The 15917-nt window shown below is 39.6% G+C and overlaps 1 protein-coding gene across 5 annotated transcripts in view; it reads right to left on the bottom strand.

The window, feature by feature from the left end:
• Window positions 1-15917, bottom strand: part of MACROD2 (MACRO domain containing 2) — an 897605-nt gene that overhangs the window by 869299 nt on the left and 12389 nt on the right. For all 5 annotated transcript variants that reach the window (XM_014966420.1, XM_014966421.1, XM_014966424.1 and 2 more), the window contains exon 3: window positions 3929-4036. In XM_014966420.1, coding sequence (XP_014821906.1) covers window positions 3929-4036 — 108 coding nt within the window. The remainder of the gene's footprint in view (window positions 1-3928; window positions 4037-15917) is intronic.

Below are 15917 nucleotides of genomic sequence, written 5' to 3'. Positions count from 1 at the left end.
CCAAAGACATACACACCACACACACCAAGCTCAGATCCCACAGGTTATTTGGAAGTCACCTAATTACAGTTATCTGGCTTGAAGCACTTTTGGCATCAGGGTGGAGTGACATCCAGGAATAGTTAATTTGTTAAAAAGGCCGATTATCATGGATTTACACAGTAAGCACATGCCTCAGGAACAGCCTAATCACATTCTTGGAGTGTAATACTGAAAGAGCAGAAAAGCATATAGGAGTAAAAATAAGATTTTTCTAGAAGTCTTACAGGGGTAGATAATTGACATCGATTTTAGCAAAATGACCTATCAGCTGCCTTTTTCAGCTATCTTCTCCATCATGCTGCATCTCAGGTTAACTCTCACTCTCTTCAGAAAGCCAAAAAAAGATCTGCAATCGGATTGTGAATGATTTCAAAGTGGCTGTTTTGATGCAGTTGCTTTGACAATGAGCAAAGACACTACCTTTTACTTCCACTGTTTCCACAGTTGTCCTCTTTTAGCATAAAATATTTGTAAAACATTTTTGGAAAGTAACAGACAAACAACGTTACTTAAAGCCTAGGAGAAAAGGGGATTCTTTCGTAGCAGTGCTCCTCAGTGACATGCTGGTATTTAGCTACATAAGGTCACCATTAACACCTTTGTTAGCCTAACGAAACAAATTCAGTTACCACTTTAACTGGCTTATTTATGTATGAGAAACTCAAAGGCGAAACAGAATTCAGAGCGTAAGGTAAGCTACTAAATTTAACAGAAGTGTTTGTGTGGCATAGGTCAGAAATAAACTTGGCCATACTCTGAACAGAGTCACACTGGATGCCCAGAGAAGGGCAGCACTGCACCAAGTCAGCACTACAGGCAAGTTACCGTGTGTATTCTCACACCCTTGTTTAATCAAGTAAATCCATTTACAGCTCACTTACCCCTCACAGCCAGGTATTAGAAAATATAAGGATTTTTTGTGAAGATGTTGGTAGCCAAATCTGGAGACTATTTGAACCACCTGGAACCCTTCCCCAGCCCCAGAATTTGCCATACTATTCCCTTCACTTACAGCATATTTTGTCACTTGTGTAAGTCAATGTAAATGAAAACATTCAAACCGTTAGTATCCTCCTGTGGCTTTAATGCTATGACTGGCTGTATATTAAACTTTTTATTACAGGAGATAGTCAGCGGAATTCCTAAACTCAGAAAGAAAGTCTCAAGAACATCTCCTTCCTTCCTTCGTCCTGCCAGTTGCAAACCCTGGGTTAGGGAGAGTGTCAGTCGTTAACATTCAGGGGAGCCAAAAGGCTTTACATATACTTATAAAAAGAATTTGCACAAATTTACCATTAAAAAGTCCATCTCGGGTTCCGCATTCGACAGGCTGCATTTTATTCAGCTTCCTCACAGGAGCTAATGCTGTGGCAATTACGTTAGTTACACCATGAGACAGTTCAAGACTGAGCTTTCCAAAGGAGAAACAGGACATAACTGCCTTTTGCTTTATCTCTTTGAAGCTTCGAAAATTTTAAGTGAAGAAGGAAAAATAATGGAGTTCTTTGCAAAAGCGTCAGAATGCAGAAACATGTTTTTAGAAACCATCCAAGAAGCACTACAATTTCCCACGAACTTTTGATTTAAAAAAAAATAAAAATCAGAAGTGCAACTGGATTTTTTACATAAATAATATTTATCTTGAACCAAAACATCTTCCTTCTCACTTAGCTTTCCAGCTATCCTCCACAGTAAGTTTGAAAGGTTTAATTTCAAAAAAAAGTAACACTGAAACCTTCAACAAATCAAAGGCTTACACTTAAATTTTAATTACTGCGTTGACATATAGAGAATATTTGATTTTTCAAGGTAACTATAAGTTAGTATTTTAATCTAAGAATATTAGCAATTCATAATAGTTAATATATTGTGCACTTTAGGAATTACAAGAGATTACAGAAGAAAAGGGCTAGAAAAGTCTCAAAAACCCACTTGTTCCAACGTCCTGACCTAACACTGCTGCTACGAATCAGCCTGATACAGCAGAAAATCGCTGTCCCTTCCAATTAGTTTTGCCAGCATCTAATCTGAATCTCTCATTATGCCCAAATCCAACTCCTCCAATTTACTTAAAGAAGATATAAATAGAAACAACTTCTTTCTTTTTGCCAAGCCTTCTTGATACTCAATAAGCCTTATGTTACTCCTAAAGTGTTTCAGCTCAGTTTTATTGTGTGGTTTTGAGAGGTCTTTAATCCTTCCTCAAGATTCCACATTAATACGCATTGATTTTAGCTGGGTTACATTTTTCATTTCTGCTCAGATAGATGCACTCCTTACCAGGATGGCAGGCAAGTTTACAGGTAGATAGTGTCATTGGCAGTCTGAGATACAGGTTTTTGGACATTCCAAGAGAAAGGGAGAAAAACCCTTTAAATAAGGAAACCAAAGTAATCCCATTCTGAAGCTAATCTGCAGCCAGTTCCAGCCTGCAATCCAAGGGAGGCCTATGAACAGAGAATCTAAATATAAAATCAAGAGAAGTATGCTAATATTGACTTACTGTACAGTAATCAAGTAAGGAAGTCAGAAAGAGTACTACTGGAAATGTCATGTTGAAAGAATCAGTGGGAGAAAAATTAAAAGAGTAAAACTTCAGAGGCCTCACTGACACAGTGAGGAGAGGACTGTGTACTACGTGGATGCTACCCATACTGTTTGTCTGTAATGTAGAAAGGCTTTTGTGCACCACTAAACTAGAAGTTTAATTAAAAACAACTGCATGGAAATATCATCCTCGTTACTTGTTGGAGTGCAAAAATGTATTTTGAGATAACTAAAGATTCCATCTGTACTCCACAAAACCAGTAGCTTGTCTCCACTGTAAAGTGGGGAGTTAAGCAGAAAGAAAAAACAAGCAATGCAAGAAACACTGTTTACTGACTTCCACGCTACGTGAGCAGACATTTCTGTATTCTTTACAGACACGAGCCAGTATCTCCACACAGCTTAACACTGTGATAAGCAAACACATCAATTTTGGCTGATACAACCTTGTGAATCTCAGCACTTTATCACAGAGAAGTATGTTTCCTTCCAATAAACAAGTACCACCAAAAATTAGTTCTTTCAAATTAATCAACAACTAAGGACAACATCAGCCAAATACTGTGGGGGGAAAAATTTCCAGCCTCAAGAAACAAGGACAATATTCTTTTTGGGGTGAGGAGTGCAGGCAAGAGGCATGAGGCAAGAGGCTGAGGCATGTGCGCAGGCGGAAACTTTCCCATAGTCTTTCCCAATCACCCAAATTAGCTTATTATAACCTAATGCACAAAATTAATAGCATATTAATGGATATATAATAGCTATAATAGGAAATGCCTATTTCCGCTAAATGTGCAGCTCTTCACCTCAGCTACATACATACATGGGGACACGGTCACTAAGTGAGGAGAGGTATTAAAAACATTTAAAACGCCGTAGGTCACAACCAGAAATTTGAAAGACGCAGTTCTCCCTACAAGAAAGCAAATATTCAAGCCACATAAAATAGAAACTCATTTTTCCTATCACCTTATTGTTAGGCTTTTTACATTACCTTGATTTATAAAAACAGACCAGAATGTACTGCAGTAGGTTAGCATCAAAGTTCAGCCTTTTGCAAGACGAAGTGTTAAGTCTCAGCCACTCAAGCTAAGTCAAAAGATAGATCCAAGGTCTTTTTTTTTTTTTTCCTTGGTGACTATGCTATTACAGTTTCACAATGGTCTCACAGTAAAGGCACGCGGGATGAACAGATGCAATATAGAGAAATTGGGAAAAAATGGTGTAGTTTCCAAGAGACTTCCACAGGACACACCAATTTTATGCAACTTTTCAAAGTTTGAACCTGGAACATAAAGGATTGCAGAGACACAACAACACAAAACATTTAACCACCTACCAGCATTAACGATGGCATCAACCTCAAGCACTGTAATGTCGCCTCTATAGAGAGAAACTTTCTCACTCAGACTTCTCTTCCCCTGCAGATCTTCTTTAGCATTTTCGCCTACAAAACAAGAAAGCAGTAAAAACAGATTACAAACGTGGGTCTGAGACTACTACTTAGAAGTCCAGAGCAGGTTTCAGCCGTTCCAGTTACACTGCTGCTGTCAGACTGCAGCATCTTTCAGTTTTGCCTCGAGAGGGCACTGGTTACCCAAAGATACTGGTGTTTCCCTAAAATCACGCTTGGTTTTCACTTGTTTTCAAATACAACCTACTAGGAAGCACTGATTCCTTGCCCAGATGCCATTTGATTAAAAAACTGTACAAGCATACAAATTATTGGAGCTAGAACCATCAAATAATCTATTTGGTAACCACAAGGGTGCAAGTTATGAAAAATGAGAAGAATTAGTTAAGGTAACCCTCCCACTGAAGCAGTAATTTATCCAAACCAAAGTTATTCAGAACATATACAGCAATGCGTGCCATCAGCCAACAGCCCTGAAACTCAGAACTAGCCCTGGCAGCAAGTAGTGGGGAGAAGGAAAACCTGAACAATAACACCAGCAAGTTTAAACTTGGAGCTTTGATATCTTAAATTGCTCAACTAGAAGGTAGGGGGGTGAAGACACAACACACATTAGGTTTCAAAAGACTCATTGCTAAACCGTTATAATAGGTCACTTATTCCAGTAAGCTCTTAATTTTTGCATCACCACTTCATTCACTTCTAGCTCTAGGCAATCCTGCTTTAGCAGGGGAGTTGGACTAGATGATCTCTATGGTCCCTTCCAACTCTAAAAATTCAGTGAAATTTGCATCACAATCTCTATAACTATATATCTCTCTATATAACTTTATATATATCTCTATATATCTCTACATAACTCTCTCTATATATCTATATATAACTCTCTATATAACTCTGTATCTCCACAAAGACATTGGCCTAAAGTTTAACATTGTATTGTTAGACACTCACATCATTAGCAAAGAACTAATGAGAGACAGAATGACTGCTTAATTGATTTTTTTATTAGTATTGAAAATTACTTCTTTCTGACACAAGCCAAGTCTAAAGAGGTTTGGGTTCATATATTGGTCAGAAATAGAACTCAATTGCTAAAGTAACAATTTAAGTGGGAAATAGTTCCCCATCTTCAAAACAAGTGATTTTTTTTGTAAGAAAAAAACCTCAATAAAAGATTTAGTGAGAGGGTAGAGGGAGTCCAAACTAATCAGACCCTCTAGTTTCACATCAGCCTTCATTTTAATCCATTTCCACAAATTTGAGTATACCTGCTTAAATTCATCAGAATTACAAGCAACTCCATGCAGAAATAAGAAAGTTGTGTTTATTTTAGGGGTTCCTCTTCTAACTTCAGCACAAAGGACTGATATCAGAAATCATCATTTACTCAACCACCCCAAAGTAACCACTCTGCTTTAGAGCAGCTATCACACGCCTAGAGCAAAATCCACACCACTTCCAGCAGAAGATACTTTGCTGCTGTGACTTACACTAGCATAAAGGTAGTCTTGTATTCAAGTGTGTGTATTCAGGAGTTTGATTTCAGTATTTGGCTCCTGGAATGACTATTCCATGGCCACCAGACCACCCTCAGTCTCTTAGCCAAAGCAAAGGAAGCGCTTATGTGGAAAGGTATCAAGTTTTTATTATCTTATTAGGAAGTTTCTAACACTCTAACTTAAAAGTTGTACTGTTCACTCATTTTTCCTCAGAAGGTAACAACTGCAGTTAGCTGTTGAGATGTACTAAAATAAAAATCAGCCTCTGTGACCGACTTGCAGAATCTGATTTATTATCTGCTTTCATGTTAACTGCATTCTGCCAGCAAGTAGGACAGTTGTTTTCCCCATCTCTCCCCAGTGAGCGTCCTGCTGGAGCTCTGCCAAATTTAAAATACACACCATCATCCTCCCCCTCCACCTTCTGCCTGAGTTACTGCAACAGTAGTTATCATCAAGCCAAATACACCAAACACTCTAACCTAAAATAATTTAAATAGAAAATACAGTTTGGATACTAAAGTATTTGTACCAATACAATATGAAAAAATTCATGAGGAAGAGCCATGAGGAGAAGAGAAACCACACAATAAAAAAAGAAGTTAACTGTCATTATCACTAGTTTGAGTCAGAGTGAAACCAGAGATTTCCCTTAGTCAATTCACCAGCAAAGTCACCTAACTCTTCCAGAGGGTGCCACACAACATGATGTTGTGCACACTGGTGCTGCCTCCTCATTTCTGTCCTCCACAGCCTTCACAAGCCTGCCTCTAGCTCTCACTCTTTGCAAGGACTGAGTATATTTGAGCGTGGTTTTCCTGAGACTCCTTCCCCATGAAAATGCATCAGTAAATTCACTGCCTCATAAGAAAAACCTACACCAAAAAAACCCCTCCTACATGATCTACCACATCCTCTTCAGCAAACCCCTTACCTGCCCCACAGTTCTTGGAAGAGCCCTCATGACCTCTGTCTTTAGAGTTCAGCTGTAAAAGCACATGTTGCCTTGTACATCTTTGATAGACTACCTTCATTTCTTTCAATAAAAGTCTGATTTAACCGAGGATTTGAGCTTGCCCTTACCTTATTTCGCTCTGGTTTTTACAGAAGGATGCTCAACACTGATGGAAGTTGCGGGGAGCCAAGTGTTGTTTGCAAAGGCACTCAACAGGTCCACTAATATGTTGCTGATTACAAAAGTAATCCCAATAGCATACAAATAGTTGTAGGAGAGACGACTGTTTTTCTTTTGCCATCTGTTCAATCTCTGGGGCTGGCAGACAACATTTCCTAACAAAGTCAAAACTGATATCTGATTTGGGTTATTTTCTTCTCCTGTAATCAATTTATTCATCTTGGCAGGGACAGCAAAGTCATTCCTGGCCATTACGAATAATTCACTTCTCACCTTTGTCTCCCATCTCTTCCTTCACCAAGCATTTGTGTCTGCTTCTCAGATTAAAAAAAACCAACCTGCACTCATTTACTTCAAAGTCTCTTCCCAAGGTAATGGTGGATCTCAGATCTGTGAATAAGTATGGTCAGTCCTCAATTACGCCCAATAAAACTCAAATACTGTAGGTATTATCCTGTCATTCATGGTACTGTAATTCAGCAAGGACAAATCAGCAATTCCAAGGCATTGCATATTTCGCAGAGGACAAACACCATGTGTACATACTAGCACATCAATAAAAACCCTAGCAGTGATAGATTTACCTTGTACTTGTAGCATAATGAGAATATTTCTTGCTCTCACTAATGAAAAAGCTCTACATATATCCTCAAGAAATAAATCCTCTGAAGGGGTTGCTATGTAACCTAGTCTTCAATACAAGATATAAAACAGGAGTTGAGTCCGCAGACCAAAAGGCTTAAGTTTTTAGGAAAAAGAAAACATGCTTGCCAAGCAAATCAAACATTCAAGTCTGTCTCCACAATGGCTGTTGCATCTTAAAGGCAAAACAGGTGAAGAGCCAGGAATATTCAGATATATTCCACTCCTAAAAAACAAAAACCAACACATCACACACCACCAAACAAAAAAACTCCCACCAACTAAACCCACACTACATCAAGGCCATGACAAACTCCATCTCTGTTTTAGATGGAGGCATCACAGACTCCAATACAAGAAAATAACTTTTTGTGTTCACAGCTACAGTCCGAACAAAAATTTCAGGACAAAGAATAAGAGAGACTGAATTTTCTGAAGTACCTCCATAGGAACACCAGCAGAGCTACCGTAAAATTTAGGAGGCACTAGAAGATTTGTAAAATCATACAGCTGAGCCGTGAAGATTGCCTGGGAAGACTCCCTCCCTGCTGGAAGATCTTCTCCCATCTCCTTCATAGCTCTCCTGGCTCTCAAACATGCACTGAGCACCTGTGCAAGAAGCCTGGGTGCCTTCAGATCATCAGTTTTAATCAAGTCACGGCTAGTAAAATGCCAAAATAACTGTTCAAATGGGATTGTGGCAGTATCAAGTATGAGCAATAGCTTCTGTTTTATTTGGGATTTTATCCTTGTGTACCCTTGAGCAGACTGTTTCTGGGACTTTCCTTCCCTCTAGAGTAAGACTCTGCCCCATGTCCATCTCCATTGAAAAAGTAGTAATAGAGGCTTACTGGGAGGTGCTCCTAAAATAAAATATATATCCATACACGCACAAGGTGAGCTCTCAAAGCAGTGACAACCAGCATTAGTTTGATCATCTTGACCCCCACCTCCCCCCAGTCAATTTTGTCACTCATTTTTCTTCCTTAATCTCAGAATTTGTTATTTGTGTGAACAGTAAGGTTATGAATAGTATTACAGTATTAAGAACAGTAAGGATTATGAATATAAATTGCAGTTTAAGCACATTAATGTTTCACATATTTCATTACAATTATGTGTGCGTGACAAAAGCAAATAAACCCTTTTTGTTTTGTTAAAGGAGAATTTTACAGGGTACATTCATGTAAAGTCTGGCTATCTGATTTCCGAGACAGTGCAATCCCGGAGTCTTCATCCCAGATGACTTCCCAGGATCAGTTAACACCAGCCCTGCCCCTGAAATAAAAGGCCCTACTTAATCAAGACCTTGGACTAAGAGCATCAGCAAAGCAATGATCACCCATACAGCCAGATTTCACAGCCATTTAGAGCTTTCAGGTTCAGAGGAGTTCAAAAAATTAACTGGCACAAAGGAAACTGTTAAGGAGGAAGGTAAATGGAATATTCACAAACTTTTGAAATGCCTTTCTCAATTCCACTCATATCATATAATAGAAACTATCATAAAGTGACTGTAGGCATAACTACAGTCTCTTCAAGCCTATTCATTCAAAAGAAATTAAATTAAATTTGCAAAGCGAGACACTGAGGTGTAAAGCAACCCCATGCACATGCCAAAAATCTGCATATTCAGAAGCAGGTGTGGACCTAACAGAACCCTAAGGAATTGCTTTCATGCTAGGTGCTTCCTAAGACTAAGTTTTGAGTTTTTTCCCCAAGTACTTACTCAGCCTTTCTGCCAGTTTTTTGACCTAAATAATTCTCAAACTTTCCTCCTCTGCCTAACTAGCCCTAGTTCAGGTCCCAACACTTCTGAGCTTGCTCTAGCCACATCTTTCTTGAAGTGTGGAGTTCATCAGCTGAGCTCTTAACACTAAGTATAGCAAAAGAGGCAGTCCTATCCCTCAGCTTTACAGTTCCTTCCAGCTCGTACCAAAGGAAAAGGACCTGTACATCTTACACATACGCAGAAAAACGCATTAGATCTAGTAAACAAAAACCACTCTTGGAAAGGAAACACGGAAAGTTCTTCAGAACTTGGATGAAAAAGGACTTTCAGAATAGCTCACTAGAGGGAGCCCCCATAAAGGGCATGAACACGCTCGGCTGGTGCAATGGAAAAAAGGATGGCACAAACCTAACTTCATTGTAAAATCAACTCTGAAACTCAGTCACTGCTAAAATATCTAAGATTTTAAAGTCTAGTTCACTTTAAAGTATCTTCATTTTTGAAGCAGGTCTCAGACATCCAATTACAGAAATACCTACAGCAATTTCAAAGAGCTTGCAATCAAAGGGAGGAGAAAAACTAACAGCTGGAAGAGCTTCTGTTAAAAATACATTTTCATTTTTAAACTATTTGATAATTAAGGAGCAGAGCACACACAAAGTAGTAAAAATAATTATTAAAATACCATCGTATAAAGCAATACCTATGGCAAAGAAAAAGGCTCTTGGCATTCCAGGAGCAAAAGCAGATAAAAGAAGAAATCAAAGAACAAGTAAGTGAAAAGGAGGCTCACAGGCTTGCACTAATAAAATGAAATTTTGTTTAACAAGTCAGAGGACTTAATGTTGAGGGTTTTTTCCTCTAGTTCATATAAAAAAGAGTAACAGACTGAATTGCAAGAAACAAAGCTAAAAAATGGGAGAGTTTCATCATTTAACCAGGTTTAGAATTCGCAGCTGAAGGAAATAAGTTAATTTCAAGTTAAAAATAAATAGTAAGTCTGTCCGCTATCTCATCCCTGTTGCAACAGCTACTAGTAGGAACAAATATCCCCAAGAGTAGCCTGTAACACCATCCAGGAAAAGAGATTGAGTAAGGGACAAGAGTCCCCACGACCAGTGCCAGACAAAAGCCAACCCCTCCTCTCCTAGGAGAATCCTCAGCAAAAGCTGCAGTGGGACACTGCTCCACTTTTCTTGGGCTGCTGAAAAAACAAAGGAGTTGAGTGAAGTTTAGGAGTGCATCTGACCACAGGGAAAAAGGTACAGCAACCGTTCTGCTGCATACTCTGTGCACTCCTCCCTTCAGCACTTCTTTCCCCCCCCTTCTTAATGCTTTGTTCTTTACAAGTGTCTTGTACAGATTAAAAACGACAAACTATTAGCAATTACTAACCTCACATTTAACATAGCTTTCCATTTCATTTGTTTCTGCATAGGCTTACAGAGCGCTAGAAAAGACAGATTGTAAGATCTGTTACATTACGTGCCTGCTTCTACTCCTACTAACCATGGATGATTGTACAGGAAAGGCAATTGCTTATCTAAATCAAGATAAGCATTATTTCCATATGTTCCATCACCAGGGGGAAAGCATCCACAGATGCACTCTAGTACTTCAGATTTGTAGTACAGATTTGCTCTATCACTTCTTGGACTTAAACGAGATCAGAACCTGAGCACAAGGAAGAAACATCTGTTACAGACAAATCACTTTCTACCTAGCCAAAAACACAGTAAGTCAAAGGCACTTGATGATGAACACCACCACCTTCTCTCTGGCTACACACTCTGCCAATATGCTCTGTTTCAGCTAATTACAAACTGGCATAAATGGATCTATTGAGGACTATAGCCAAGAACAAAGCCTAGGAGGCATTTACACAAATCACTGGATGAGGTTGGACCCTCTAGAGATCATCAAGTCCAACCCTCCCCACTCAAAGCAGGGTCACCCAGAGCAAGTTACCCAGGACCCTATCCCAGTTGAATTTTGAGTATCTCCAACGACAGAAAGAACAGGTTACTCCACACAAGTAACCTGTTCCAGTGCTTAGCCATCCTCACAGTAACTGTGTGGTAGTGTTGTCTTATGCTTAGGTAAGATTTCCAGCTTAATGTGCTCATTACCTCTTGCCCTCTCATTGTGTACTGTTGAAAAGAGTCTGGAGCCACGTTCTTTACACGCTCCCATCATATGTTTATAAATGTTGATCAGATCCTCTCCGGGGCATCTTTCTTCAGGCTAAACCCCAGCGCTCTCAGCCTCTCCTTGCAGAAGAGATGCTCCAGTCCCTTAATCATCTTTGTGGCTCATCCGGTGCATTAACTACACTTCCTGCTTTTGTACCATTCACAAATTTGCTGACGTAGCACACTGCCCCATCTTCCAGGTCAGGAGGTCATGGTATCTCCCATTCAAGGTTTTTCAGAGGTATGAAATATCCCCAGCTGAGGGCACAAGCATCACTTGATGTCCACTGGTTAACTGAGGAGCCCTCATCCAACAAAGCACGCTGCAACAGAGTTCAACGGTGCTATAACACAACCCTCTAAAGCTACTACAAATAGCCCAGAACTAAGTCACTTGGTCTAAGTTAAATGTAGTGATATGGCTATCAGCAGCCCACAGACAGAGTTGTAGATACGAATGTCTACTTTGCAGCCACAGGATTGAATTGGAGCTGTTCAAGACTACGTTACACCTTAAAGAGAGAAATATGGTATACTATGAGCAATTGATAGAAAATACCCGGTCAGTCCTAACAACACACAAAACACTCATGCAAAATGCAGTTACTCTTGTGTTACAACAGTCTTGCATAGGCCATACAGTGTTCCAACCTTTTCCTCAGTCTATCCCACACAGCTCTGTATGTCCCCCAAAAACAAAATCGAGATGCAAAAAACCCCTTTAAGTCTAGGAGCAGAGAAAGGAAAGAGAATTAAGCAGCTTGCCCTTTTTTCTGAAGTTTTTTGTGAAATGAGGGAAGACTTGGTATGGAGTGCCAAAGTACCTAAGTTTGAGAAAACAGTAATAACAAACAAGGAGAACAAGAAAAGGAACACTTCTGCAATTCTTATTTGCGATGCAACCTGGTCTGCAGGGACACACAATTGTCAATTCATAAATCAAAGTCTTCTCACTTCAGTGGCATGCACAGTGACAGCAAAGACACAACACAAGTAGGCTGAGACCCTAGGGTATTTGTGTGTTTACTCAGAGAGTCAGCATCCAGCTGCTACAGTTGCTACGCTGGCTCCTACCGGCTTGAGATTTCATGATTTAGGGTCCATAGGAATGGCTGCTGGTTTAGCTGTGACCCAGGAGCCGTGCTTTGTGTATTTAAAGAAACTCATTCAATCACTGTCTTGTTTGGTTGTTACTTGGGGTTTTTTTGTTGGTTTGCTTTGCTTGGTTTTTTTAATGTGACTTCACAGGGATTCAAGACTTTGTGAGAATGTATTGGAATAAAAATGCTGTTGGATAGCATATTTACGAAGTTCTTGCCCAAGCTTGATTATCAGTACCTCCATCTGAGGGATACCAAAAATTTCAATACACAGATTCTTCTTCCAGAGTGGCAGTGGGTGTTGTACTAAAGTATATTAAATGCTCAACCAAGGTCACATGGAGGCAAGACCTACACTGCATCATCTCCAACTCAATACTTTATAACCTTCCTCTCCTACTGAGAGCTTGCAAGTAACAATGGAAGTTCAAAAATTGAGAGAAAAAACACATTACACTCCTTTAGACCACTGTTCATTATCAAGCTATTTCTGTGAGACGCTTTTCTACAAAGCTAGAAGACTACAGGTGATGCAGGTGATGCTACTTCGTTAGATTCCTCAAAGACAAAGCAGAGCACCTTCACTGCAAGGTCTGTGTCTTGGTAATATCACAGCATTCATACCACTACTCCTGGTATGTTCAAATCAATCCAGTGCCTCCTGGGATAACTATAAGCCTTCATCCAAGATTTACACTACCAGCAGCACAGTATTCCTTCACTCAGCTGTACAAACTGGCTGGAAAAAAAAAAACAAAACACAGAAGCCTTTTCATGAGCAACCAGGTGTTTGGACTTCAGGAGCATCTATTTTATTTACCAAGAAGCGAAAACTCGTTTCTAATAGGTATGAACAGCATCAAGCAAAATTAAAGTTTATAGTGCAAAACCACAAATTCATTAGCTTCATTCATTAGGTTACTGAGTAGTCAGACAATTTTTTACTCTACGTTCTCTGCCTTTTGAATTCTCCACACCATTGCTAAGCAACAGCTTTTCTAGTTGAGCATTACAGCCTTTTGTAGTACTTACTCTGTAGCTTGGAAATAAAAAGTTACTACCCGCAAACTATGAAACTTCTGCAAAACTGTCAGCAAATATTCCATGGCATTGTCATTCAAGATCTCTGCATGAGATATAGTGACAACTGCTTACCAGATGGGAGTAGGAACTTTGGTTTTCCAGCACCAGGGGACAGGTAGTAAGTTTCTATGCAAACTCAAAAGACGTTGTTTTCTGGCCGAAGACATTAGCCTTGGGTAGTACTTACCTTGCAGCTTTTCCCCTTCCCTGCACCCGAGATACCACATGTAATTTGCCACCACAAGAAACAATAAGACTTCAATCCAAATAGAGAGGTACAGAAGAAAATCTTCAATACTTGAAGGGGACTCTACAAGACCCATTAGTGTTGCACATCGTACCTGCTTACTTTAAGGACTTAAAAAATAGGAAGTGCTACAAACTCACTAGCAGTTTTGAGAAAGGTTTAGCTCCATCTTCCTCTGCATGTCTACCTGGAAAATAGAAGACATACCTAACCTCAAAACCCTTAAGTCCATATAGGCATATGTTGGCAAGCACTGCCTATTCTGGCTGGATTTAGTTATTTGTGATACACTTCGAAACCGTCTCATGTAAGAACTCCGGTAGCAATGCAGAAAGTGGAAAAAAAAAAATAAATATCTCAACACGGAACTCTACTTTTTCGTTAGATATAACTGATCCATAGCCTTGGTGAGAGTTACATAAAATCTGGGGTTTGCTTTCAGTTGGTGTAGATTCATTAAGTATTCCCACAAAAGGACAGCACTACAACACTCAATATGTTTCTATGTGCAGTGTCTTTTTTAAAACAGTACCTTATTCATACAGAAATAATTACATTAAGCATACAGGAATAAATCCAATGCTGGCTGAACTTCAACTACAAGTTGTATTTGTGCAGCAAGTGAGAAACAACTTACAACACCTTTACAGACTAACCACCAGTACCAAAGAAGCAATCAAAAAGGCCCATATTTGCATAAACAAGCCTCTGTAAAAAAAAGCAAACGGCAGGATAGGGCAGGTGAATGTTTTAAAGCAAGACGGATGTGCAACCAGTTTTACACTTTCTTCATATCTGCATTATAGATGGACCAAGTCTTTTGAACAGGATCCTCTTGGTAAACTATAAAGCAGTCTTTCCCAACTCAGTGTTTGATCACGAACTCCTACAGATGCTATTAGTACAAAGGTGCATGTAAAGAACTTCTTCCACTTTCAGAAATAAATGTATTGGCTATACCAGCACAAGGTTTAATTTTGCAAAAAGGTACACTCTATAGCATCGTGTCCACAAAGAAACATCCAGAAACTTTGGTAAAGGCCTTTGTGACACACACTTTTGCAAACATGCCAGTTCTCAGTACCTTTTCTGTGCACAAGCACTGTGCTTCCCCTCCATTTAAACAAGAAATATTTCTTAGTGAAATGAAGCCACATGAAATTGTAATTTGAATGGCTTCTAAAGCTGTGCAAAATAGAAGTTTAAACATAAACTGGATTGTTAGGCTTTCTCTCCAGCACAGGAGAAAATTTTCTGCGCACTGTAAAAAACATATCTGTATGCAACACTTCCTACAGGGCTGAGGAATTCTGTGTCAACTGGATTTTCCGACAGCACATCAGCTAGGTGCCCTCTCACAGAAAAAGCCACATCTCACTTAATATAGGAAGCACTACAACATCTTATTCGGACATTAGTTGGTTTGTTAGAGACATTTCAACATGGTGAGCAGTTTGGCTCTAGCGAACCAAAAAAGGGAAACCAAGCTTCTCTGTTTGCCAGTGATTGGGTTTTTAACACATGTGTAATCAAGTGTTTAATTGTCCATGAAGCAAATGCAGCTATGCATGAAAGAGCTGTGCATGAAAGTTGGTTAATGTGATCCAAACCGAGAGCTCAGTGAGGCTGAACTGCACCAGTGATCCCCCTACCTCATCAGGGGAGTTAAGGCAGTATCCTTCGTGGTGGTTAGTTTTCAGACTTGATGCAAGCCTCCCACTTCCAGACAGCAGCAGTTGACAGGCCTACCCTGTGTGATCGCTAATTATTATTAGCCCCAGGCAGAAAACCCCAGTTGAAGCAACAGTTCAACACCTTCATAAGTATCTGTCACCTCTAAGCTCCAGTGAATTAAGACAAGCCATACCAGTCTCTTACAGTCTTATCAAAAAAGGCTCCCAGTCTTCTGCAGGAGCACATCAGCTTTTTCCACCACCTACACTTGAAGATGCCCAAAAGCCATGTACCCAGTTGATGGGTCTACACCAGTAAGCCATGACAAGGGTACAATTTAACAGCTTGATCTTGGCCTCAACCTAAACAGCTTCTCGCCAGGCTGGCTCACATCTGTCTGCAAAAGAGCATGAGGATATATGCCATAATCCATCATAAATTACAGATTATGGCTTTAGCCAAGCTACCATACTGAGCAAAACTAGATGACTTACTGAAACCCTCTTTGTAGAGCAAGAAAATAACTTGGTTATTTGATCTTCCAATGCCCCGTGCTCAAAAGGACGTCATTCTTTATGCACAAAAGAAAAAAAAAAAAAAAAAAAAA

The sequence above is a fragment of the Calidris pugnax genome, unplaced genomic scaffold (assembly GCF_001431845.1).
Source record: "Calidris pugnax isolate Ruff unplaced genomic scaffold, ASM143184v1 scaffold31, whole genome shotgun sequence".
Lineage (NCBI taxonomy): Eukaryota > Metazoa > Chordata > Aves > Charadriiformes > Scolopacidae > Calidris > Calidris pugnax.
This window is presented reverse-complemented; position numbering and strand designations above follow the sequence as displayed.